This window comes from Nycticebus coucang, chromosome 8, assembly GCF_027406575.1.
Source record: "Nycticebus coucang isolate mNycCou1 chromosome 8, mNycCou1.pri, whole genome shotgun sequence".
NCBI lineage: Eukaryota > Metazoa > Chordata > Mammalia > Primates > Lorisidae > Nycticebus > Nycticebus coucang.
Window position 1 is genome coordinate 111,032,833 of NC_069787.1, and position 27,771 is coordinate 111,060,603.

General features: G+C 37.9%; 1 protein-coding gene across 1 annotated transcript; it reads left to right on the top strand.

The window, feature by feature from the left end:
* Positions 1 to 391: 391 nt before the first annotated feature.
* On the top strand, positions 392 to 26,794 carry DIPK2A (divergent protein kinase domain 2A). The gene is made up of 3 exons (XM_053599923.1): positions 392 to 1,564; positions 18,255 to 18,558; positions 24,127 to 26,794. The coding sequence occupies exons 1-3, from the start codon at positions 908 to 910 to the stop codon at positions 24,456 to 24,458; spliced, it is 1,293 nt and encodes a 430-aa protein (XP_053455898.1). The 5' UTR covers positions 392 to 907; the 3' UTR covers positions 24,459 to 26,794.
* The last annotated feature ends 977 nt before the right edge of the window (positions 26,795 to 27,771 follow it).

Consider the following 27,771-nt stretch of genomic DNA (forward strand, 5'->3'; position numbering starts at 1 on the left):
TCGCCCCGCCCCCAGGCGCGCGCCCAAACCATATAAGGCGAGGAGATTGCCCCGCCCACTCGGCCTCCGCCCCGCGCGCGCCGTCCCGCGGGAAGAAGGCGCATTAGGTTTCCGCAATTCTTCTCCTTCTGCTCTTAAGGAACCATTTACACAGCGGCAAAAGGCAGGCCCCACTAAAACTTAACAAACGCGAAAGACTAGTTATTACGAAAAGTCTTTTCACCGCCAGAGGTCCCGACTTCATCCTCTCTCCTTTAAACCTCTAGCTCCGTCCCCGCGGTTCCCCCACCGCCGCTCCACGAGCCCGCGCTTACGCTTTCGGGCGGCGCGCTAAGGACTCGCTCCGCCCCGCAGCCCCGCCCCCGGCCCCTTCCCTGCGGCTCCCAAGGAAGCCAGTGTGGACGAGCGGGGGCGTGCATCGTCAGGAACGCGCGTCGCTACTTTTCGGTGTGAGGGGTCCCCGCTCCTCTCCAGCTTCCGTGAGTCCCTCCTTTCATCCTAGACCCAGCTCGCTCGTGGCTGGTCGCCACCGCCGCAGCTCTCGCGGCCCCAAGGAGTGCGCGTGCGCGCGCACACGAGCGCGTGGCCGTCGAGGCCCGGCGCTCCCTCCCCCTCCCGCTCCTCTATAACTTGGCTGGCGTGGAGGAGGCGCCGCCGGAGTCGGAGGGCGGGGAGCTCGGAGGAGGAACCCCGGGAGTTGTGGAGACTTGTGACTGGGAGAAGTCGCTGCCTGCTTGAGTCGGCTCCTTCCCGCTCCCTGTCTTCCACTCTCACACACCTACTCCGCCTCCCGCCCCAGCCCGCGCTCCTTCTCTCGCCGGGCCCTTGTGGGACGCTCTCCGGTTCTCGGCGCGGTGGGGGCGCCCCAGGGGTGCCCTCGCCCTCCCGGTGCGGGCGGGCGGGCGGGATGTGGCGCTTGATGCCCCCGAAGCTGGGCCGCCTGTCCCGCTCGCTGAAGCTGGCGGCGCTGGGCAGCCTGTTGGTGCTGATGGTGCTGCACTCGCCGTCGCTGCTGGCTTCCTGGCAGCGCAACGAACTGGCCGACCGGCGCTTCCTGCAGCTCAATAAGTGCCCGGCGTGCTTCGGGACGAGCTGGTGCCGCCGCTTCCTCAACGGGCAGGTGGTGTTCGAGGCGTGGGGCCGCTTGCGCCTGCTGGACTTTCTCAACGTGAAAAACGTTTACTTCGCGCAGTACGGCGAGCCCCGTGAGGGCGGCCGCCGCCGAGTGGTGCTCAAGCGCCTCGGCTCGCAGCGCGAGCTGGCGCAGCTCGACCAGAGCATCTGCAAACGGGCCACCGGCCGGCCCCGCTGCGACCTGCTCCAGGCCATGCCCCGGACCGAGTTCGCGCGCCTCAACGGCGACGTGCGTCTGCTCACGCCCGAGGCGGTGGAGGGCTGGTCGGACCTGGTACACTGCCCCTCGCAGCGCCTGCTGGACCGCCTGGTGCGCCGCTACGCTGAGACCAAGGATTCGGGCAGCTTCCTGCTCCGCAACCTCAAGGACTCGGAGCGCATGCAGCTATTGCTGACCCTGGCCTTCAACCCAGAGCCGCTGGTGCTACAGGTAGGCGCGGAGCTCGGCGGGGGGCATCCTGCCGGGAGGGGCCGCGCGTGGGAACCGAGTCGGGAGTAGTGGCTCCACCCGCGCTGGCTGCCAGTTTGGACCCGGTCGGGCTGGGCCGGCTGCGGGCGTGGGAAGGAGGAAGCTCTGGGGGATCCCAGGAGCTGTTCGGTGTTGCAGAGGACGACCTGGCTAATGGAGAGTTTGCTCTTGTCACCTAGACTTGGGCGCATCTCGAATTTGGCTGCGGATCCCTCAACGCCAGAGGGAGTGCGTCTCTAACGCGCCCAAAATGTCTCTCCAGCGAGTTTCCTTCCGCTCTCCTCAACCTGTCTGCTTTAATCTGCCAGGGTTTGCACGTCCACAGCACAGACTGTTCACGAGCCCTTAGACCTTTCTTAGTTCTTTCTACGTGGTTTTATACCGCATTCGCTCTTTCCTTTACTGACCCTTAGGGTCTGACTTCGGCCTCAGAGTCTTTGTTTTATTTCTTAGTTCATTTACCTGACAATCAAGCATTCGGGTAGCTAATTCAGGGACAAGTTGGGATAGATAAGGTTAGAGAATAGGGCAGTGGTCAGGGATGGGGTTAATCTGTGAGCCATGCTTCGGGTGGGATTATAATCAGAGAAGGAGGAAAATGCTTTGGACTTGGGACTTGGCGGGCATAAGGCCAAGATGGATATTTTCATCCTGATCCTGTGACCTGCCCTATTCATCTGGTGGTAATCTGGTTGAAGATGAAATGTTAGGCCAGGGCGAGAAACAGGGAAGGAGATTCTTGCCTCTCGTTCAACTGCGTTATTTGCTGTCTTCTGACTTTATTTTGAAAAGAAATGTGCCTTTTAGGAGAATAGAATGGACTGGTGACAGCAAAAGGAGATACAAAAACAAACTCTGTTTACCTTCGAGTATTTACTTGTTTCTACACATCCCCACCCGGATTCAGTGCGGTGTCCTTGGACAGTGATTACAACTATGGGGTTGTAATGACTCCTGTAACTGCGGGAAAAGTTACCGTGCTCCTTTTCCCTGCCACTTTTGCTGTATGTATTTTAAATACAAAAGGAAAGAAGGACTTAAAATTAGTCACAAGTAGTTTTATTGTACTTTATATCCTTTCTGCGCTTCATTTCTTAGTGTCTGGGTCATTAAAAAAGAATGTTGCTGATGGCTGGAGAGTTTGTACAGGGTGGCGGTTTATTCTTTAAAATATAAAGTGCATGAATAGGAATGTGCAGTATTTATAGTGTTTTCTCAAGTTCTACACTGCCCATTTTGGCTAAAAGAAACCAGCTTTGATTAGTTCAGCCAAGTAATTTTAACACAAACAATGCTTCAAACAAAGTCTTAGTAAATTTCAAGAAATCTGAGGATGTGTGTAATGTTTTAATTCTGAAGTACAGATTGTATGTGAAATGCTGCTACACCTCCTAACAGTGAATGTTGTATACAACTGGTTAAACTTTCCTCCAAGAAATTTACTGTATTCAGCAGTTGTTTCAAAACTAGTAAGGTTCTAAAGGTACAATGTAGATAGATAAACACTTGAAAGTTTTCTTCATTTAAACTGTCTTTTCAGTTTAAGAAGTAGAAATCTTATTGTTCATATTAGCAAGGTTGGTTCCTGAAGACAGCTTTAGCAGTTTGCTGAAATGCATTGTTTGTCTAATTCTCTGCTACCCAACAATTTAGTAAAGATCTGTCTTAGTAATACACACTGCTATACAGAAAATATTGGCTGCCTATTGAAAGATTTTTATCAGGTGATTTTGAATATCGATGTATTAATAACAGCTATATTAGTACTTACATTTTTAAATTATATATTCAGTTCTTTATAAATATAGTTATAGCGCTTAAATTTGAGGAACTTTGGCATTCAATTTATACTAAGGTAAATCTCTTTTGTTCAAGCAGATTTTATGTATTTTTTTTTTTAAAGTCTGAAGTTTTCTTAGCATTTTCAGAGTACTCTGTAGTTGAGATAGGTGTGGTTCTATCTTGTTTTCTGATTAACTTTTCCCTCATTCTTTATCTGTTTTCATCATTAGTGACAGACAACTTTTTCTTAAAATAGCACTTTTTTTTTTTTTTTTGGTTTTAAACTTACCCAGTTGCTGTGAGTGAGTCCGTTGATGAGTTAAAGGATAATAGTTTGTTTTTTAGTATGTGAGGAAATATGTATCAACGTGGACTGTGGCATTTTTAGTTTATATAACCGAGTACCCAAGAATAATACTAATACTTTAGCTAATTACATACTGTGAAATATAAATTTGGAGTGTTCAGTATGTCAGTCATATTTGTATGTTCTTTTTTTAGCCTGATAAACAAGTAAATAGAGTAAGAAGACTTACTTTTAAATGTAGTATGTCCCAAAAGTCACCCTAAAGTGCCATACGTAGGGAAAATGGGGAATGGTAACTGCATATGCCTTTATTTACAAATTTCCTTATAAAATTTTACAAAGAGGTAGCCAACACATAGATAATGTTTTGTAAATACTTTGTAAAAATTTATACTGAAGGTTTTGTCAATAAAGTTACATTTAGCTTCATTTTCCCTGTGTATAGCGACTTCTGGGACATCCTATATAAAAGAGCGTCATAGAGCTGCTACTGTCTTTATAGAACCACTTGATCTTTGATTAAAGTTGGTGAGTTAAGTTTGGACAGTATACTTGAAAACTGATAGTTGCTATGAAACCACTAAATGAGAGGAATGTCAAAAATCTGCGATCAGATGCGGAGATTATACAGTAAGCCAGATCATGGTATTCATTGCTTTTTGTTAGCCAGGCTAACTATTCATTTTTAGTATTTTTATGGTTTTATATAAAACTATGTAGTAGTTTATAAATAAATAGTTAATAATAAACTATAAATAGTAGTATTAGATATTAATTGATACTGATAGAAAAACTCAAATTTTGCTCTTTGTATTGTGCTTCATGTATTTTTAAAAAAACATTTTAAGGGTACAAGTATGTGCTTTACAGCTTAAAGAGGAACTCTTTTTTTCCAGGAGAGGGAGCTGCTTGTTGAATTTTTGGACACTTGGTGACAACCTGGATTTTTCTTAGATTGTCCAAAAATTAACTATTTTGGAAAAAAAAGTCTTTGAACTGACTTCAAACTATCCTTAACGATAGTTCCAGTATAGTAAACATGCTTCCTAAATAAGCATTTAAAAATCTCCTTTGATAAGGTAGTAAAGAAGAAACTGAAAGATACTTATGAATTTAACTCTTTAAACTTGCCTCTTCTAAATTTAAAAAGCAATAGAAAATTGAAGTTTCTATCATCCCTTGAAAGGAAGCATGAAGGGTATTGAGTGTGAGATACACACCCAGACCTTATCTATGTAAGACCATACAGATCCGTAATAGAAATTGCCAGTATGAAAGGCGTGAGAGTATGACTCTCTCTATTGTTGGGTAAGTTAGTTGTACTAGCTTACAGCCACTTACCTGGCTCTAAAGTTGTTTTGCCATGAATTATCATATTCCAAAAAACATTTATGAATCTCAAACAAGAAGGTAATGCTGGCTCAACGCCCGTAGCTCAGTGGTTAGGGCACTGGCCACATACACTGGGGCTGGCAGGTTCAAACCTGGCCAGGGTAGGCTAAAAAAAACAAAAAACAAAAGATAACTACAACAACAACAAAAAAATAGCCAGAGCGCCTGTAGTCCCAACTACTTCAGAGCTGAGGCAAGAGAATCGCTTAAATCCAACAGTTTGAGGTTGCTGTGAGCTGTGATTCTACAGCACTCTACGGAGGGCAACACAATGAGACTTTCTCAAAAAAAAGATAATGCCAGTCGTACCTTTATCTTCTACTCTGATACCTTTTTTCTCTCCACATTTGAGGTGTCATAGTAATTGGCAAGATGTCAAGTTATTTTACTGGTAAATTTTCTATCTGAATTTGCACTTACCTATCTATTTTTTAATTTACTAGAGCAAGAAAGACAGACAGAAATACTAAATGCCTCTGGATTTACTGATGCTCAGTTATCTGTGACTTCGAAGTACTTGGGAGTTGTGAAGATGGTCTTGTTTATCGGAATTTGAAGAAAGCTGTGGTTATCTTAAGGGGAGGAGCTGAGAATTTATTTTACTATTATATTTATAGAACTTTATTTGAATTTTCTGAATCATGGTTTAAATAGGATTTACTTTATTTTTACAGTATGTAACTATAATTATGTAAGTGAGCTATGGCTGAACATCCTGGGGCTCTCAAACATTTGACTTGAGAGATGTGGGTTTTTTTTTTTTTTTTTTTTTTTTCTGAGTTTAACTGGTGGGCTTAATTAAGTTCTTCTACAAAGAGATTTGGAATTTTGGCCCTTGTTGGGTGTGATTTGGAGATCAGGACAGGTAACTCTTCTTTCAGCTTTCCTCCTACCTCACAGGAAATGAGATGGAAACAAAAACTGGAGACTTCCTTTCAGGGAAAAAATATGGAGTTAAGGGTAACCCAGGCTCTTGTGGGGCAATATTGTGTAAAAGGATGTTTCAGACTTTGTCTCAGGAGTGTTTGTTTTGATTTCAAACAGCTTGGAGAGTCATCTATTTCTCTTTCACTGGCTGCTGCCTTCCCATATGAAGGCTTTAAAACATACAGAGAAGTTCTTTAAAACATACAGAAAAGTTCTTCTTAGTAGTTCTAAGTAGAATACTTTTTTTTTTTTTATTGTTGGGGATTCATTGAGGGTACAATAAGCCAGGTTAACACTGATTGCAATTGTTAGGTAAAGTCCCTCTTGCAATCATGTCTTGCCCCCATAAAGTGTGACACACACCAAGGCCCCACCCACCTCCCTCCTTCCCTCTTTCTGTTCCCTCCCCCATAACCATAATTGTCATTAATTGTCCTCATATCAAAATTGAGTACATAGGATTCATGCTTCTCCATTCTTGTGATGCTTTACTAAGAATAATGTCTTCCACGTCCATCCAGGTTAATACGAAGGATGTAAAGTCTCTATTTTTTTTAATAGCTGAATAGTATTCCATGGTATACATATACCACAGCTTGTTAATCCATTCCTGGACTGTTTATTGCAGCTCAATTTACATTCGATGAATTTTAATAAATGGTTTTAAAATGTCTTAAGACTGGGGCGGCGCCTGTGGCTCAGTGAGTAGGGCCCCGGCCCCATGTGCCGAGGGTGGCGGGTTCAAACTCAGCCCCGGCCAAACTGCAACAAAAATATAGCCGGGCATTGTGGCGGGCGCCTGTAGTCCCAGCTGCTCGGGAGGCTGAGGCAAGAGAATCGCGGAAGCCCAAGAGCTGGAGGTTGCTGTGAGCTGTGTGATGCCACGGCACTCTACCGAGGGCGGTACAGTGAGACTCTGTCTCTACAAAAAAAAAAGTGTCTTAAGACTGAAAATTACTGGTGTAAGATGAGGGGATAGTTATTCATCCCATAGACCCTGGAAGGTTTTAAATTATGTAATCCAATCTTTCTTCTAGTTCATAGATTCTTGACAGGAAGTTATCTGTGAAATACCTGTGAACTCGTTGAACCTTCAGCCAAAAGGACTGGAATTTGTTTGTTCCATTTAGCAAATAGTCTGTTACAGGGCCTTTGGATTGAAAGGACTAATGATTCTAGGCAGTGAATAGTTACTGTGTAGGAGGTAGGTATATAAATGACTACTTACAACTGGTACAGCATAGCAGGCCCTACAAAATGGTATATGCACACTGTCCGACTCATTTAGGGAGGGACATCTTGATAAGAGTGGAGTACAGGGTACAGGGAATGTTTCAGGGAGAATTTAGTTTTGAAGAATGAATGGGATTTGCCATTAGTTGGAGGTGAGGCGTGGGAGGAGTGCTGAGGACAATATTAAAATAACATCCAGTTCACATTCTGTATCATGCAGAGTTGTTGGGTGGCATTGAGGAGGTCAATTTATGCTTAAGATCCTGAGTTAAATAATCAGTAAGATGCAAAGGTTAATACTTATCTAACAGGATTGTTTTAAAGATTAAAGGAGATAGGATTATTCAACTAATATATGTTAAATAATTTTTTTTTTTTTTTTGCAGTTTCTGGCAGGGGCCGGTTTTGAACCCGTCACCTCCAACATTTGGGGCCGGCGCCCTACTTCTTTGAGCCACAAGCACCGCCCATGTTAAATATTTTTAATTGTAAACTTTATGGCTAAATATTATTTCTCTGTAAATCAGCTTACCACATGTTTAAATAGTGAAGTAGTTGAAAGTGGATTATGGTGACATCTAAGAAATATACAGTGTCCATAAAGTTCATGTGCACTATTTTAAATTAAAGATAAACTTATGGACACTCTGTATATAAGTTTTACTCTTCTTATGGCATAAGTTCAGATGAACCTATGTATCTAGTTCTTCAGGTATAGTTTCTCGGGAATAGTAATTAAATGGGGAGTTAGGGATTTGTCCCATATAAAGTGCAATGAATACAATGGATATTCTAGGGAAAGGAATTTAGTTGAAGATTTAGAAGCACGTAGTTTATTTTTTCTCTGTAAATCATTATTACAGTTTAATAATTCCATTTAGTACATTGATGAATGGCAATGGTAAAAAAAGAAATAGGTTAAATCTGAGTTATTTATGGGCACAAAACCTTAAAAGATTTACTATCTGAAATAGGCATGATGCTTCATGATGTCTTTATGTTTTTTCTCTCTGGTGCTCTTTTGGGGTTTTAACTCTGAGGTGAAGAGACCTGACAAGAGTTGTGTGGCACTGCTCAATAATGCCAGGATCTGATCTGTACACTGTTGGGATACAGCAGAGATCACAGGCCAGAGCACAGTTTGCATATCCTTTGCTTTTTGGATCATTTGATGTGGGCAGCAAAGAACAAGGTAATTTCAGATTTTGCATAATACGAAGAGAACTGGAAGACCTGTGTTGGCAAATTGGATTGAGGATGGAATATTTTAATTTGGGGGTTTGGGAAGAATGACACTTTAGCTGAGGTCTGAATGATGAGAAAGGCTAATGGTGCAAAGATCTAAGGGCAAGAGTGCATTCAGGCAAGAGGGATGGCAAATCCAGTGGCCCCAAAGGATGGCCACGTACAGGAGTAGGAAGCACAGTACAATGTAAGATCACAGGTGCAGATGAGGACCACATCCTGTGTAGCCTTGAAACCAGGCTTGATGAGCTAGGATTTTATTTTCAGAGCAGTGGGAAACAATAGAAGTCATTATAGGAAGGCCTGGTTGGTGGAGAATGTGTTATAAGGGACTACGAGAGGAATCAGGGAGGATTTTGCACTCTTTTGTGGAAGAGAGCATGGTAGTTTGGATTAAGATAATTGCAGTTGAGTTTGTGAAAAGCATTCAGATGCAATGTGTTTTGGAAAAATAGTTCCCAAGACTTGGTGATAGATTTAGGCGTGCAGGGAAGGGGAAGAATAAAAGATTGTCTCTTGGATTTTTGTTCTGAGCAACTACTGAGTGACTTTTTATTATTATGATAAAGTCACCTAAAGAAGGAATGAAATTGAAGTACGGAAACCAAGAGTTTGTTTTGGTTATGCTGAATTTAAGGCAACAACAAAAATACATACTAAACACAGGCACCAGGTATTTAATTGGAGGGAGATAGCTGTGCTGTTGGTGGATGTTTTGTGTTCCTCTCAGGGGCTGTATTAATTCATTTGGTAAGCCAGGAAAGTTAGTACTGTCCTATTTGTCAGTCTGTTTAAAGAAATTGGATCTTAACTAAGAAAAGTAAAATAGCATCCCTAGGTTATTGGGTCCAAAGGAAGGTTAGTATGTCTTTTTTATTTCCTTGGAATGTTGTTTTTTATTGGGAGCAAATATGTGAGTATGGTATTTGTAGGTATGTATTCAGTTTACAAAAATGGCTTACTTTGTGGCTCACTTTTGCCAGTTGTAAGAGTAGGTAAGACGGGTTAATTGTGACTAGTAAATTATGCATATTTAAAACTATATCCAAGTAGGTTTTTTTTTTTTTTTTGAGGGGGAAGGATTTACACTCTTTTCAAATTTATTTTGGAGATGGGGTCTTGTTCTGTTGTCCAGGCTGTGGTGTGTGCAGTGGCATAATCATAGCTCACTGCAGCCTCCAACTCCTAGGCTCAAGTGCTCCTCCCACCTTAGTCTCCCAAGAAGGCAGAAGTACAGGTACCTGCCACCATGCACAGCTAATTTTTCTAATTTTTATAGAGATGGAGTTTTGCTGTATTGCTCAGGATGGTTTTTGAACTTCTGGTTTTAAGTGAGCCTCCTATCTCAACTTAGACTATTTATTCTAAAAGATAATTTCTTTCTATTAAGACTTAGGTGGGTTTTTTTTTGGTTGTTGATGTATTTTGACTTCAGTTTCCAATTTTAGGTACAGTTGGACATGATAATCAGTGAAATAACACAACCTTACTATTTTAAAGGCATTGCTTAATATTGTTGGAATTTAAGGTGGGTGGAAAATGGCATTCAGAAAATTATTTCAGAAATAAATGGAACATATCCTAGGACTTAAATGTCTTGAGATTGTTAAGCTCCTACGGTATTTTTTAATGGATTTTGGCCACTACTTGGCAGTATAAATTAAAAAGCTAAGGTCTTAGAAAAATTTTAGCAAAATTCAGTAACCATTAAATCATCCTAGTAATTTTACTATAGTCCCCCTCCAGACAGTTCACAAAACTGAACACATTAGTCTGTCACCAGTATGGTTGACTAATCTCTATGAACAGCTGTTACAACATGCATTACCACAATGGGATTTTCTTCAAATTTGGGCTTTTCAAAATAATTTTAAAACAAATTGAAACTTTAAGCATTTGCTGTGCTTTTGATAACATTTAGTTCCTGAGAATGTTCTCAAGTTTAAGTTTTATATTTTTGTTTTTGAGCATAAATGCCAGTTAAATGGCAAGTCTAGTAACCAGTTTTTAGGTTGTATATTTTAATTAGTAGTAGATGTTTTTGAAATTAGTTCATTTATACTGGGAATTTCCTTCTTTAAAACAGGATCAGACTTTTTTAGTAACACATTTCTTGTTTTGTATTTATTTTCTGTTGTTAGGCAAACTGTAAAGTTGTACTTCCTTTAATGGAATATTGCGAGGTAATGAGTGACTACAAAACATTGTATATTTCTTGTACGAAGGGATTTGTTCCTTTAAATTTGGTTTATAAATACTACTTTTGGTCACATAGAAGAAAAAAGATAATAGAACACAAGAGGACACAGCACTTTTAAAGTTGGCCTTATTTTAATCGCTTAGTCTCATTTCATTTATTGTTTATAAGAAAATGAATAAAACTAAAAGATATCATTGTATGTATCTTAACTCACGTATTTGATGTCTACTTTTCTTTTGATTTTTTTATGACATGATAGAATAAAATGGCCTTATTAACCTGGCAGCACAGTATTGATCAAAGGGTATTGTGATATTTAAAAAATTTGTCGATCACATAAAATGTAATACAAGGTGACCATAAAAATTTAATTTGCACATGAACTTTATGGCCACCTTGTGTTTGGTTTTGATCTCGGTAGATGATAGGTCATTTTAGCATTTGAAACTTCCTTCCTTTGTGGTGCTTCCCTATAATAAAAGCAAGTTAAAACACAATGTGTAATAATGTTACCAGTTTTTAAATATATTGCATTTTTAGTGCTTGCAGTCCAGTATATTTCTCATAGCATCAAGTTTTTTTAAACTTTGATAACTAATTTATTATTCTATTATGATTAGAAACTACCAAAGCACAATAAAGGTGTTTTTCTCATTTAGTGGTTCCTGGGTGGTGATCATTGTTTGTAGATGTCTTTCTGTAGGTGATGTGAAAATAAGTACCTCTCTAGGGGAATGACTGGATTCCTTAACAGATTTAACTAGGAAATATAAAAGTATTTTGGTAAATGATTCTTCTGAAGTAGTATTAAATTTACAAAATATATTTTATACCTTTTTTCTTTTGATCCTTGGATTGCCTTCATAAATATAGTGATAAAAACATTATCTCAGTTGTATAAAGGAAGAAATGAAAGCCCAAAGAAGTTATCACTTTGCCATGGTTGGAGGTGGACCTCAAAATCCAGCCTCGTGATTTCAGGCTCATTGTTCTACTTCTTTACTTACGTTCTATTTACGTTGCCATTTAAATGTAAAAATGTGCCAAAAAAGTATAAAGTATCTGAAGTTTCTGATGTTTACTATAAAATTGAATATATACATTACATATGGCATTCGTTTTTTTTCCCTCTCACGATGGATGGTGACTTTAATGGTTTTGTTTGTTTCGGAAACCCTGGTTTTAACTGGTGCATACAATATTGTTATTAACTGGTGTATACAATATTTTTTGAGTTTATGATATCCAAGAAGCACCTTAAAGTTTTTTTTATCAAAAAAATGCATGGACACCAGCTTAGGTTTAATTTTTAAAATACTTTTATTTTGTGAATTAATAGTGAAAGCATTTTTAAAATAAATTTTAGCAGTTAACCTTGTTAACTTGTTTAACTTAATGCTTTAAATTTCCATTTTTAATTTTTACATTTGTAGTGCAATAGATGTCTTCTCTGGATTGTCACCAACTTCTTTTAAAAAAATACAGTTGTATACAGTGCTCCTGGGAAATAGTTAGATCTTCTGTAACTAAACATTTACTTTCATAACTGTTTTGTGCCTTTGTATAATATAAACTAATATTTGCTCTTGAAAACTTTATGCGTTAACGCTTTATGACATATATTCAAGCCTGATTAAAAGCCTTGAAAAATTAGTGGATTGCCTCTAATCAAATTATCAATGGCATTCTAATTTTAAATATACCCTCTTCAAATGAAAAGTATTTGTACATTTTTTCAGTTGTAAATAATTCATTAAAATAATCACATTTTATTTCAGATTACTTTAAACTATGTGCTTGTGCTAAGCAATTTGAAAACTCTTGATTTTAGATTTTGTTTTCAATAGGAAAACGTAGACCTCAGCAGTAAACCTATTCTGCCTATTTTGTGTTATGCACTGTGGGAGTTTGATAATCAGGGAGAATTTGTTTTTCTCTGTTTCTTTTTCTTTCTTTATTTAAAGATCAGAGATTTTAAGCAACCGAGTCATCATCTGTGTTTTTCCTGTTGCTTAATATTTTAATAAATCCAAACTCTAACATCTAAAAATTTTGTCTCTCAAACTCTGCTTGACCATGGTAACTTGGTTTTAAGCCAGAATTGCTTTAAGTGCAAATTACAAATATTTTGGCTTCCTTTGAGCATTTGTTTTGGACTACAGTGCGTTCAATAGAATTCTGTTCTCTTCAATAAAATATGACTATTTTGGTTAGTCAATGAAATATTCTTGTCATCTAAGCACGTGGTGTGAATTCATTTCTTTAAGATTGGGTGGTAAACTATATGAAAGAACTGTCGTGCTTTTCTTAAAATTCAGCATAACAGACTTTCAGTGAACTTTGTCAGAAATCACTGTGTGAGTGTAAAGTTGCTCAATGTGATATTTGTTCATGTATTTTACCCTCTTCTATGAGGGACCTGGGTAATGAAGTGTAGATTTGACTGTCATTTGCCAATTGGAAATGCTCCAAAAACAAGGAGGCATTTGTACATGTGCAGATGTTGGCTGGGTTCCCTTTTGTTCTGTTGTCAAAGACTATTTTATTTTCACAAAGATATGTTTGTATCTGTTCTGCAATATGACATGTGAATAATATACCAATCCTGTATGGATGAGTTTTTATTTTACTTATTACATGACATAACTGTATAATCTCTCATATTCCTTTCAGTGCTTTCGTTTTTTATGTCAGGTATTTTATACATGAGTGCTCCTGGGAAATAGTTAAATCTTTTGTAACCAAATTTGTCTAACTAAAATTTCAGGGTCATAGGGGTATTTTAAATTGAGGGGGAGTTGAAAATAATGTGTGGCTAGCACACAGTTTTTGCACTACACATTGGATATGAGCAATCTGTCACTTTCTAATATCCGAAAGGAAAAAAAAATTCTCAGGTTCTGGTTTAAAAATGTGTTTACTCTATTTGCTAAGAAATCAGTAGATATTTTCTCTGAACTAAAATTGAATCAGTTTGGTGTAATTATTCATAATGTATCTAAATTTTCATTTACACAGTATTTTAACACAAAGCTGCAGATACTGAAATTTTAAAGAAAAAAGTTATATACATAAATAGTTACTGCGCATTGATAGAATTGAAAGACAGCAGTTGAAAATAGGTAGTCATAGCTTAAATTTAGTTTTAAGAATCTTTTTACTTTTTTTTTTTTTTTTTTTGTAGAGACAGGATCTCACTTTATGGCCCTCGGTAGAGTGCCGTGGCCTCACACAGCTCACAGCAACCTCCAACTCCTGGGCTTAAGTGATTCTCTTGCCTCAGCCTCCCAAGTAGCTGGGACTACAGGCGCCCGCCACAACGCCCGGCTATTGAATCTTTTTACTTTTAAAGTTAATATAGGGTGCCTGTAGTCCCAGCTGCTCGGGAGGCTGAGGCAAGAGAATCGCTTAAGCCCAGGAGTTGGAGGTTGCTGTGAGCTGTGTGAGGCCACGGCACTCTACCGAGGGCCATAAAGTGAGACTCTGTCTCTACAAAAAAAAAAATAAATAAAGTTAATATAAATTTTAACACAAGTATATTGAGTTTTGATAGTTTTATAAAACTCAGGGTAAAATTAATATTGCCTATTTTCCTAATATTCAGGAGCCTCAACTCCAGGTCTTTAAATGTACATAATAGACGGTTCAAATTTTAGCTATGTAAATGGCTACATTTATATAGGCATACTCAAGATACACGGTTGAACCTCCATAGTTGACCACCTCCTTAAGATGACCTAATTTTCATAGACGAGACATGCATCACATGTATTTATCATCTGTAGGAGGACTAGTTCCTTATGCTGACCACCTCCATATTCTGACCAGTTACAGTCCCTTGGGTGGTCAGCTTACAGATGTTCCTACTGTTCTGTGGATTTACTTCCAGGCCATTGCATAAGTCACTGTAGTCTTCTAAGCATGTAGTAACTTTATATCTAAAAAAAAAAAAAAAAAAGTAAAGGTGTATACCTTAATTAAAAATACTTTATTGCTAAAAAAAAGCTATAATCACATGAGGTTTCATTCAAATTATAAACATTTTGCTGGCGAGGTGTCTTGCCACCAGGCTGCTGGCAGCTAACTGACCAGGGTGATGGTTGCTGAAGGTTGGAATGGCTGATAACAATTTCTTAACATAAAACAATTGTTTGCTTCCTTGGTTAATTCTTCCTTTCACAAAAGATTTCTGTGTAGCTTGTCAGTTGTTTGATAGCATTTCACCCACAGTAGAACTTCTTTCCAAATGGGAGTCAGTCTTCTTAAGCTCTGACATTGCTTTATCAATTCAATGTGTGCAATATTCCAAGCCTTTTGTTGTCATTTCACACGTTCACAGCATCTTCACTAGGAATAGATTCCATTTCAAGAAACTATTTTTTTTGCTCATCCGTAAGAAGAAGCAACTCTTCATTTGTTAAAGTTTTTTTTTTTTTTTTTTTTTTTAGAGACAGAGTCTCACTTTGTTGCCCTGGGTAAAATGCCATGGTGTCACAGCTCACAGCAACCTCCAGCTCTTGGGCTTAGGTGATTCTTTTGCCTCAGCCTCCCGAGTAGCTGGGACTACAGGCGCCTGCCACAACGCCAGCTATTTTTTTGTAGCAGTTTGACCCAGGCTGGGTTCATACCCACCACCCTTGATATATGGGGCCACTGAGCCACAGGCACTACCCCATTTGTTAAAGTTTTATCTTGAGATTGTAGCAATTCTGTCACATCTTCAGATTCCACTTTCAATTTCAGTTCTCTTGCTATTTCCACCACATTTTACTTCCTTCATTGAAATCGTCAACCCCTCAGAGTCATCCATGAGGGTTGGAATCAACCTCTTGCAAACTCCCGTTAATGTTGATATTTTGACCTCCTCCCATGAGTCACAGATGCTTTAATGACATCTACAATGTTGAATTCTTTTCAGAAGTTTTTCAATTTATTTTTCTCAAATCGATCAACTGTCTATGGAAGTTATAGCCTTAAGAAATATGTTTCTTAATTAATAAGGCTTGAAAATTAAAATTACTACTCGATCCATGGGATTCAGAGTGGATTTTGTGTTAGCAAACATGAAAACAGTGTTCATCTCCTTGTACATCTCCATCAGACTTCTTGGGTGACCAGGTGTGTTGTCAGAGAATAGTAATTATTTTGAAAGGAATCACTTTATTTTCTAAGCAGTAGGTCTCAGTGGTGGGTTTCAAACATCTAACAAGTCATGCTTTAAATGGGTTTAATGTCACCAAGGCTTTGTTCTGTTTATAGAGCACAGACAGAATAGATTTGGCTTCATCTCAAGGGGCCTAGGATTTTTGGAATAGTAAATGAGCATTGGCTTTAGTTTAGTCGCTAGCTGCATTAGCCCCTAACAAGAGTTCCCCTTCACTTTGGAGCCTTAAAGCCAGGCATTGACTTATCCTCTTTAGCTATGAAAGTCTAGTGACATCTTTCATTATAATGCTGTTTTGTCTACATCGAATATGTGTTGTGTAGTGTAGCTATCTTCATCAGTTATATTAGCTAGGTCATGCTGTAGCTTATATATGGGCATTTCAACTTGGACTTTTATGTTATGGAGACAGTTTTGTTCCTTAAGCCTTATTAACCACCTCTGCTAGCTTCAAACTTTTATTTTGTTAACTTTTCTTCTGCAGCTTTCTTACCCCTCCTAGCCCTCATAAAATTGAAAAGAATTAGGGCCTTGCTCTGAATGAGGTTCAGGCTTAAGGGAATTTTGTGGCTGGTTTGATCTTCTGTTCAGACCACTAAAAACTTCCTCCATATCAGCAATAAGGCTGTTTCACTGTTATCATTGGTATGTTCACTGGAGTAGCACTTTTAATTTCCTTCAAGAGCTTTTCCTTTGCATTCACAACTCAGCTGACTGGTGAAAGAGGCCCAGCTTCTGGCCCATCTGGGCTTGCGGCCTGCTTTGGCTTTAGGCATGCCTTCTGCCCTAAGCTTAATCATTTCTAGCTTTTGTCTTAAAGTGATAGATATGTGACTCCTCCTTTCACTTGAACGTATAGAGTCCATTTTACGGTTGTGAATTGGCCAAGTTTCAATATTGTGTCTCAGGCAATAGGGAGTTCTGAGGAGATAGGAGACCAGCCAGTTACTCAAACTGTCAGAACACACACATTTATCTGTTAAGGTCACCATCCGATATGGGCACAATTTGTGACACCTCAAAATAATTCCAATAATTACAGTAGCATCAAATATCACTGGTGTATGATATAATAATAATGAAAATGTTTGAAATACTATGAGAATTATTAAAATGGTGCAGACACAAAGTGAGCACATTATTGGAAAAATGGCGCCAATCGGCCATTTTTTGGTTGCACAGCTTTCAGTCTGTGAAAACTGTGATGTCTGAGAGGTGCAGTAAAGCAAAGCACGATTTAATGAGGTTTGCTTGTATTTTGTAGTGTTTTGTTAAAAGATTATACTTACTACTGTCTTCTCAATCCAGCTTTCCTACCCCATAGTGGTATTTAAACATCTAATAATTTTTTTTAAACTTGAGTAAAGGGGCTAAGTTGAGGGATTGGCTATTAAAGCACACCCTTGTTCATATGATCTCATCTAAGAAGTTGTTTAAAACTTCCCGTCCTTTTTTCTCCAGTGTTCATTTTTTAAATTATGCAATTTAACAATGGGAAGTATCTTAAATAGAGCCTTACATTTCATTTAAGTTGAAAAATGACTTGTTTGGGGTCATGGAAGACTTTTCTTTTGATGTAAGATGATAATCCTAATAATTTTAAAATTTATTAGAAAATCTTGCTAAGGTGAAAAAGAATAATTTTGAGGTGGGCCAAGGTGAGCAGAAAAGGTGATGGCTGAAGAGAGGGAAACCAGGTGGATGTGGTGCTTGGAGTAGAGGTTGCAGTGATTGGATATTAGTTTGCCCCTGCCCACCCTTTGGATGTGGGTTAAAAGACACCTCCTGCAAATCCTTCTCTGAACTACATCCCTGCCCACTGCTGGACTAGGCTAAGGTATAAATGGCTCCTTAGGATCTATATCACTGCTTGTCAACTAACACTTAGAATTATTTGGTATCTCTCTGCTCTTCTGAAATAAATGCTGATGACTAAAAATAGAGACTGTTTAGTTATTGCCAGCATAACACAATTTCTGATACCTGGTCAATGATTGCTGGTTAACAGACTGCAATGCTATCCATTCAAAAGAAAGAATTGGTAGATTACACATAAACAGTCAAGAAGATAAGAGAAAGTATAAATACTTAGTTTTGGTAGTAAAGACTGTGTCTTGCTGTTTATTGATTAATTTGGTTCTGAGATTTTGATAAGCAAGACTTGTCAAATCCTATTTGAGTCTTAGAAAGTTAAGTTCTCTATTTAATGTCCCACCCCCACCCCAAATCCATAGTAATGGTATGAGTGAGAAACAAAAGTAAAGTTTATCTTTAATGAACTGTCAAATTTAATAAGAAAATCCATACTCATTCTTAGGAGCAATCTTTACTGAGAGGGATCTGGGGATAGACCTAGGACATCTTCAGACTGTTTTGTAATATTTAGATAATTCTTTTGTAGAGTTTTCCATCTGATGAAGGTTGGCCATTTGCAAAATATCTTGGAGCTTGTGGAAGAATGGTGGCTGTAAATTATGTTGGAGAAGAACTATGGAGTTACTTTAATGCACCATGGGAGAAACGAGTTGACCTTGCTTGGCAATTAATGGAAATAGCGGAGCAGCTCACAAACAATGATTTTGAATTTGCCCTCTACCTCCTGGACGTCAGCTTTGACAATTTTGCAGTTGGTCCTAGAGATGGGAAGGTAATCATTGTGGATGCTGAAAACGTTTTGGTTGCTGACAAAAGACTAATTAGACAAAGTAAGTATATAACTTTTAGATATTTTTGTACACTTTTTTTGCCAAAATGATGCTTATATTTATATGAGGTAAGCCTTAAATTTATTCTTCAGATGGTAACCTGGCATCTTTTTTTGTTTTATGTCACCAGTACTAGGGAACAAATACAGATACTCCTCAACTTATGATGGGGTTTTGTTCAGATAAACCCATAAGTTGCAAGTATCATAAGTTAAACAATGTACATTTAATACATCTACCAAATATCATGGCTTACATTAGTTTACTTTAAATGTGCTCAGAACACTTACACTAGCCTATAGTCAGGCAAAATTACTTAACACAAAGCCTGTTTTTATAATAAGGTATTGTATATTTTGTGTCATTTATTGAGTACCGTAATGGAAGTTAAGAAAAGAATGGTTGTGTGGGTACTTGAAGTGTGGTTTCTATTGAATACTCAAAAGTTAAAAATTGTAAGTTGAAACATTGGACTCTCCTAATTTATTTTTATTCTTGTATTCTTAGTCACAGTTTCTCTGTATTTAGTAAAATATCCTTGCGTTACAGTGGAAAGAAATATAGAGGCTCAAGTCTTGTATACCATGTGCCACATTCTGTGTTTGAGGACTCTAAGGCAGAACTCAGTTTATATTGTTACTGCGTTTGAGGACTCTAAGGCAGAACTCAGTTTATATTACTGCATTTGAGGACTCTAAGGCAGAAGTCAGTTTATATTGTTACTGCGTTTGAGGACTCTAAGGCAGAACTCAGTTTATATTGTTACTGTGTTTGAGGCATCTAAGACAGAACTCAGTTTATATTGTTACTGTGTTTGAGGACTAAGGCAGAACTCAGTTTATATTGTTACTGTGTTTGAGGATTCTAAGGCAGAACTCAGTTTATATTGTTACTGTGTTTGAGGACTAAGGCAGAACTCAATTTATATTGTTACTGCGTTTGAGGACTCTAAGGCAGAACTCAGTTTATATTGTTACTGCGTTTGAGGACTCTAAGGCAGAACTCAGTTTATATTGTTACTGTGTTTGAGGACTAAGGCAGAACTCAGTTTATATTGTTACTGCGTTTGAGGACTCTAAGGCAGAACTCAGTTTATATTGTTACTGTGTTTGAGGACTAAGGCAGAACTCAGTTTATACTGTTACTGCGTTTGAGGCATCTAAGACAGAACTCAGTTTATACTGTTACTGCGTTTGAGGACTAAGGCAGAACTCAGTTTATATTGTTACTGCGTTTGAGGACTAAGGCAGAACTCAGTTTATATTGTTACTGTGTTTGAGGACTAAGGCAGAACTCAGTTTATATTGTTACTGCGTTTGAGGACTCTAAGGCAGAACTCAGTTTATATTGTTACTGCGTTTGAGGCATCTAAGGCAGAACTCAGTTTATATTGTTACTGCGTTTGAGGACTCTAAGGCAGAACTCAGTTTATATTGTTACTGCGTTTGAGGACTCTAAGGCAGAACTCAGTTTATATTGTTACTGAGTTTGAGGCATCTAAGGCAGAACTCAGTTTATATTGTTACTGTGTTTGAGGACTAAGGCAGAACTCAGTTTATACTGTTACGCGTTTGAGGCATCTAAGACAGAACTCAGTTTATATTGTTACTGCGTTTGAGGAATCTAAGACAGAACTCAGTTTATACTGTTACTGCGTTTGAGGCATCTAAGACAGAACTCAGTTTATATTGTTACTGTGTTTGAGGATTCTAAGACAGAACTCAGTTTATATTGTTACTGTGTTTGAGGACTAAGGCAGAACTCAGTTTATATGGTTACTGTGTTTGAGGCATCTAAGGCAGAACTCAGTTTATATTGTTACTGCGTTTGAGGACTCTAAGGCAGAACTCAGTTTATATTGTTACTGCGTTTGAGGACTCTAAGGCAGAACTCAGTTAATATTGTTACTGCATTTGAGGAATCTAAGGCAGAACTCAGTTTATATTGGTACTGTGTTTGAGGACTAAGGCAGAACTCAGTTTATATGGTTACTGTGTTTGAGGCATCTAAGGCAGAAATCAGTTTATATTGTTACTGCGTTTGAGGAATCTAAGACAGAACTCAGTTTATATTGCTAACTGCGTTTGAGGACTAAGGCAGAACTCAGTTTATATTGTTACTGCGTTTGAGGACTAAGGCAGAACTCAGTTTATACTCTTACTGCGTTTGAGGACTGTAAGGCAGAACTCAGTTTATATTGTTACTGTGTTTGAGGACTAAGGCAGAACTCAGTTTATATTGTTACTGCGTTTGAGGACTAAGGCAGAACTCAGTTTATATTGTTACTGCGTTTGAGGACTAAGGCAGAACTCAGTTTATACTCTTACTGCGTTTGAGGAATCTAAGACAGAACTCAGTTTATACTGTTACTGTGTTTGAGGACTAAGGCAGAACTCAGTTTATATTGTTACTGCGTTTGAGGACTCTAAGGCAGAACTCAGTTTATATTGTTACTGCGTTTGAGGACTCTAAGGCAGAACTCAGTTTATATTGTTACTGTGTTTGAGGACTAAGGCAGAACTCAGTTTATACTGTTACTGCGTTTGAGGACTCTAAGGCAGAACTCAGTTTATATTGTTACTGCGTTTGAGGCATCTAAGACAGAACTCAGTTTATATTGTTACTGCGTTTGAGGACTCTAAGGCAGAACTCAGTTTATATTGTTACTGCGTTTGAGGACTCTAAGGCAGAACTCAGTTTATATTGTTACTGTGTTTGAGGACTAAGGCAGAACTCAGTTTATATTGTTACTGTGTTTGAGGACTAAGGCAGAACTCAGTTTATATTGTTACTGCGTTTGAGGACTAAGGCAGAACTCAGTTTATATTGTTACTGTGTTTGAGGACTAAGGCAGAACTCAGTTTATATTGTTACTGCGTTTGAGGACTAAGGCAGAACTCAGTTTATATTGTTACAGGCTGTCAGTGTCTGCCCTGCTTTCCTGGATTTCTGACTTTCTATGGAATCTCTTACAGGGATGTTCTGTGTCTGTGTGTCGTATTGTTTTGTGTGGTCTCTGTGGTGATTTTTTTTTTTTTTTTAATTTTTGGATGACTCCTGGTATTGCAGATCTGACTGTAGTTTGACATTCTGATTATTACATGTCACCCAAACCTGTGTTCCCTATTTATTTGTTAGCTCTTCATAAGGTAGATGGGCAGAGTGTCTGAAATGTTTTGGAAGTTAAATGCTATAGGAATTTTTATTATAGAGTTAAACCAAGGACAAAGTCTGTGGTTCTGGAGCCAATTCAGTTAGAAAGGGAAATCCAAATCGTTGCTCCATGGTTTGGGTCTTCTATTTTTAATCCTCCTTTCTCTCTTGACATATAAGGGATATAAGGATCTTTTGAGGAACAGAGACTGAAGATTTGTGGCATTGGGGAATGCAGTTACTGTGACAATGCATTCGGGTGACATTTACTTTCTACATGATCTTGCTAAACATGTGAATGATCCTGCTAAACATGTGGTTATTTCCACTCCTTGTTCTGATTCCTATTTGGCAGGCACTTTCTTGACTTGCCGCGTAGATCTTCCCACAGGGAATGAATGCCCAGCTGGTGTTCCATTACCCGCTTAACCTCTTCCTACATCTGTGAATGTTGTAGCAGCTGACATTGTGCTTTTCTTTTTAAAAGAATGGCTTTTAGTATATTCAGAGTTGTGCAATTTGCCGAGCCTTTTAAAATTTTCATTCCAGTGTTTATGAAAATAATTTTTTATAATTCATTTTATGCGGACTTTTCCTGGAAAAATTATTATAGTTTTGTATCAAAAACTAATTCCTGACCTTAGATAAACCCAACTCTATAATTTCTGTATTCTTACATTTCATACGGGGAACATTTTGTTCCAGTGCTACTTTAACTCCAGCCAATTCTTTTCAAATGTCTCATGGGCCCTCGAAGTAGCCACTTTGCAAAAGGCCCTGTTCCATTCATTCACCTCCTTTTCTTTCTACTTTCTAGTAAATGACCTTTATTTTTTTCTTCATCGGGAAATTGAAGTTTTCCTGTGGCAGCTCCCTCAGTGTCCTTCCCTTTATCATCTAAACCTAATTAAAACACCTTCATCTCTCTTTTTCAGAGTAGATCCTTCTTTGAGAACTTGTTGCCTCAGTTACTGTCGGCTTCCCACCTCCTTCCTTTAATATCCAATTCCTCTTACCTCATCTTCAATGAGTACTATAAGGTCCTCTCCTGTTGCTTCTTGCTTTTCAGCTGTTTTTATGAAAGTATTGCTTATTTACACCTCTCTCCATTCATTCCTTAGCTCATCAAATTGACTTAGCCGTCTGCCTTGCCATTAGCAATTATCTAATTGGCAAATTTACACAGTGGCTCTGACTAGTACCAACTCCTTGAAATTCTTTTTTCTGGCTTCCTTCTACTCAGAATAGTAGCTTTGTAAAGATATAAATCTGACCTTATTACTTGGCTTAAATGGTTTTAAAGACTTACTGTTCTTCAAGCAAAATCTGAACTTACCAGAGCATATTCTGTTCAGCTTCATTTTTAATATCCTCCTGTCCATTGTCCTTGACGCTTCAGCTACAGTGGCCATTAGTCTGAATAAAACTTCTGAGCTTTTTCATATGTAGTTTTCCTCTGCCTGACATGCTTTGTCCTTCTCCACATATGGCTAGCTGTGTCTCCCTCGAGCCATGGCTCTGTCAGGTACGTATATGCTGATGTGTTCTAAATATGCCTGACCTCAGAGTTGGAAGGTTCAAGTCTAGTCTAGTTGCATATATGACATACCCACCCGGATATTTTATAGCTAATTTGTACTTATTTATGTGTAAAATAGTGATACTATTATCTGTCTTGTTATCCAATTAGAACCTTAAATTTTACCCATAACATACATACTAATTTTTGTGTGAAATGTTTCCTTAGTCTGGCTTTTCTGTGGGGTTTCTTTAGATGTCATCATCATCTTAGTTCTTCCAGTCTTCAGCCCAAAGTTATCTTTCTATAAAATAAGTCATAGTCATCAGTAAGTTATAACCTATTTTGCTAGATTTATCAGTGCCTCCTCTCTGAGTATCTGTCTAAACTCTGGTCAGTGAACTTACTGTCTCCTGAACCAGCTGAACCGATCCTAAATCCATATATTTGCATATCTTGTGCCCTGGGTCTAGAAAGCTATTTATTTCTTGCTACTTTTTTTTTTTTTTCTAGACTTGCTCAGTTTTGTAGATCTTGGCTTCTCTTTAGATTTTTTTTTAATGTAGCCTCCAGGCAAAAGCACTAACCCCTCTGGCACTCCTGCAGCATTGTGTTCTACTTGTGTGTAGCATTTTCTGTGTGTGGTGGAAAGTCCTAGCCTGCACCTGTACGTGGCGGGGATCTTCTCTGATCCTCTGCCTGGCCATCAGTGCGCTCCCAGTAAATGGTTGTATGAATTACTATACTTAAATGTTTGAAGACATAGATATAACATACTTTTATACATTACAGTATAGAACAAATATTTTCATGTCAACTAGTGAAGTTCTTTATTTTTAGAAGCAGTAAAAATGCTTAAACTATATTTTTTTCTTTTTGCTTTTCCCCTTTCACAGATAAACCTGAAAATTGGGATGTATGGTATGAAAGCAAATTTGATGACTGTGATAAGGAGGCTTGCTTATCATTTTCAAAAGAAATTCTTTGTGCTCGTGCCACTGTGGACCATAATTATTATGCTGTTTGTCAGAACCTCTTATCCAGACATGCCACCTGGCGTGGCACTTCCGGAGGACTTCTTCATGATCCACCCAGTGAAATTGCCAAAGACGGCCGACTGGAGGCCTTGCTGGATGAGTGTGCCAACCCAAAGAAGCGCTATGGCAGATTCCAGGCTGCAAAAGAACTGCGTGAATATTTAGCACAATTAAGTAACAACGTGAGGTAGTCTATGGTGAACTTTTTTGCCCTTTTATTCATCTAAACAGCACTGGTTAAAACTAAACCACCAAAACTATCTGGAAAAGTGGAATTTGGAAGTATTACCTTCAGAGGATGATAAACTTGCACTGATAAAGTCTGATATTAACATCCATCAAAATAAGACATCACTTCCAAAATCACATGATGCTTCTGCAAATAAGTATGTTCCTATACTTTGAAGACTTGCTGTCATCAACTGCTTTGCCCTACCATGCCTCCACCCCCTTAATGCCTGAGTGGATTAATGAATATTGTTAAGCTATTGGAAATGAGTCTGATAGTTATATTGGCTTGTGTATCAAAGGGTACTTGATACTTAATTTGCATTACTATCATGATTTTGTGAATCTCTTGCATTTGCTTTGAATGTCAGGTTAGATTGGCCTGTTTTATAGGCCACTTTTTCCTTCTGATGTGTAGGGGCTTTTCCATTTTTCTTTTTTATTAAATTTTACACTTTCAGGTTACTGTATGTGTTCATTTGAATTTTGACTAGTTTTCATTTAGTGCTATGCGGTACATATTCACTGTTAGGGTGGGATTCCCAGGTTTACTGTGTTTTTCTTTTTTGAAAGCTAAATATTATATTATGTAAATACTTTTTTTCACTACCTTCTGTGGTTTCACCATTGCATGGTATAATTTCAGGTTATTTAACAGTTACATCATCCCTCTATGCCTATAAATGTAAGTGTACACTAAACACGAAGTTCGGCATATGTTGCAAAATATTATTTTGTCCTTTACTAAAGGCTTTAAAAAAAAGTATACAGGCAATCTACACCTTGATGTTGATTTTGGTTCAGAAAAAAATATAACCCAGTACTTTTACAATGCTAACTAGTCCAAGATAGTAATGCATATGCCAAAGAAATATTAGACCTAGTCTCATGTTTAGAATTTAAATGAAAATTTGTCTTCTACTTATTCTTACCATCTGACATCCAATATTTTAGTTCTGTCATTAAATTCAGATCTTCCTGTTTAATTGTGGAAGTTAAACTCCTGCTTTCAAGAATTTGTTTATGTGGATAAAAATTAACAAGCGTGAAATTTGTGGGCTATTTAAAAAATGTTAGATTGTATAAGTTGCTTATCACTAACTTAGGTGGTCTTTTTCTGTTTGAAGTTATTAATTTTGTTTACAGCCAAGTTTGGTGTAATGTGGAGTAGTGGATTCTAGACTGACCTTATAAACTAGAAAGTGATTAAAATATTCACAGCCAAAGCCAGGCTTTTCTTTTTCATTCATTCAGCAACTATTTATTAAGCATCAACTCTGTGCCAGGCACAGTCCTAGCTGCTACACACTGTCTGAGCATGACATACGGTTAAGTAACTTTAAAATGGTTATCAAATACTTTCAATGTAGATATTTCTTAAGTTGAAATAACATTAATTAGATTTGGATGATGCTTTCATGTTATTTTACTTTTGTGATGGAGATTCTCCATGTGCCATCTGAAGCTAGGTTGCTATAGAAATAGGAGGATGAAATCAATAAAGTTAATCCCAGTTTAAAAGCTAGAAGGAAAAGGGTAAGAGCTCTGTGTTATAAAATAGTTGTATTGCGTTATATATATACATTGTATATACCAACTAGCCCTCAGTGAAGCATTTAAGTCCTGGAAATGTTACTAAATTGACTTTTTACAACTTTGGAGATTTTTTTGAGGGGAGTAGGTAAAATCATTTATTAAACATTCATCTCTTACTCAACAAAATGACACATTTTCAAAAGGGAGCACCTTTTATATTTGATAAGTTTTCATTAAAACCTTAGAATGCTAAGGTGGAGGGGTCATCTATCTATGGTTCAACAAACATTGATTTTACTTTTTGGAACAGTGATTGTTACTGCAGAACAGAAGTGAGAAAACACTTCCAGCAGTGATTGCTACTTGAGGTAGTTTTTTATAACTACCATTTCCCTTCCATGAGATTATGTAAAATTTCTTTTATCTTTGGAGAAGATAGTAAAAGAATTAGAAATTCAAAATTACAGGGAAAAATATGTATGTGAAAAGCAATAAATATTTTGTTCACTTTGCTATCAAGATGTTCACTATCAGATATTTATTATAAGCAGCAATTTATATTTTTAATCATTGCCCATTAATAGACACAGTAAAATATTTTTGAATCAGACATTTGGGAGTTTGTATGTGCATTAAAATTGTCTTTTGTACTGTAAGTTACTGTTAATTTGAATATTTTATCAAAACTGTCTCCCTGTGCCTTTATAATATAAAGTTGTTTCTACAACTTTTAATGATCTTAATAAAGATTACCTTAATCACACTTTCCAGACTATCTCTTAACTTCAGCTGTCTTACGTTTTTCTTGAGTGGAAAATAAGGTTTTTACCTCTTGCGTGCCTTTTGTTAGAATTGTTGGGAACAGTCTGGTTGGGGTGCAAGGTGGGCTTCAGGTGGGTGTTTTATTTTTCTTTAAAAGTTAGTGACAGTTTAAAATTTACACCACTAAAGTGTGATTTTTTTTTAAAAAGACTTCATTATGGAAATTTTCAAATGTATGCAGTAAAATATGAACAATAGTGTAATATAATTATTATTACACTAACTTCAAATGTTCGCAACGTGTGGCTAAACTTGTTTCATCTGTACTCCAAGCTACTTGCTCCCAGTTTATTTTGAAGCACGTCTGAGATATATCACTTGATTCATATGTAAACATTAAATGTTTTCTCCTACAAAAAAATACAATACTATTTCACATCTAAAAGATGAATAGTGATAACTCAATATCACCAAAGCCAGAAAGCTCTCACATACCACTGTGTTTTTTCTGAAAAGTTCTTGATCCAATTGTAGGAGTTCTGGACCACTAGCTGTAGAGATGGAGCAATTTAATGATCAGTAACAATAATAACTGAAATGGATTGCTGCACATTAAATATATAAACCTGTGTGTTCAAAATGACACTAAGCATAGCGACCAGAAACAACAAACTGACTCAGTCGCCTCTGAAAGGATATTGAGACATTATTCTGAAAATTGATAGGTTGGAGAAAAACATTTATCCTGTCTTACCTCAGGATAACCAAATGATGAGGGTAAAATATTGTAGATTACATATAATTATTTCAATTAATAAATTCAGAAGGAATATTAGAATATCATTTTGCAATTCCTGTTAAAATGACAAATCTAACCAATGATCATCAATGGTTAAACTGATGCAAAACATAAAAGTGGATTAGGATGGTGACATCTGAACCCAATGTTCAGTGTTACAGTGGTGTGCCATTTGATAA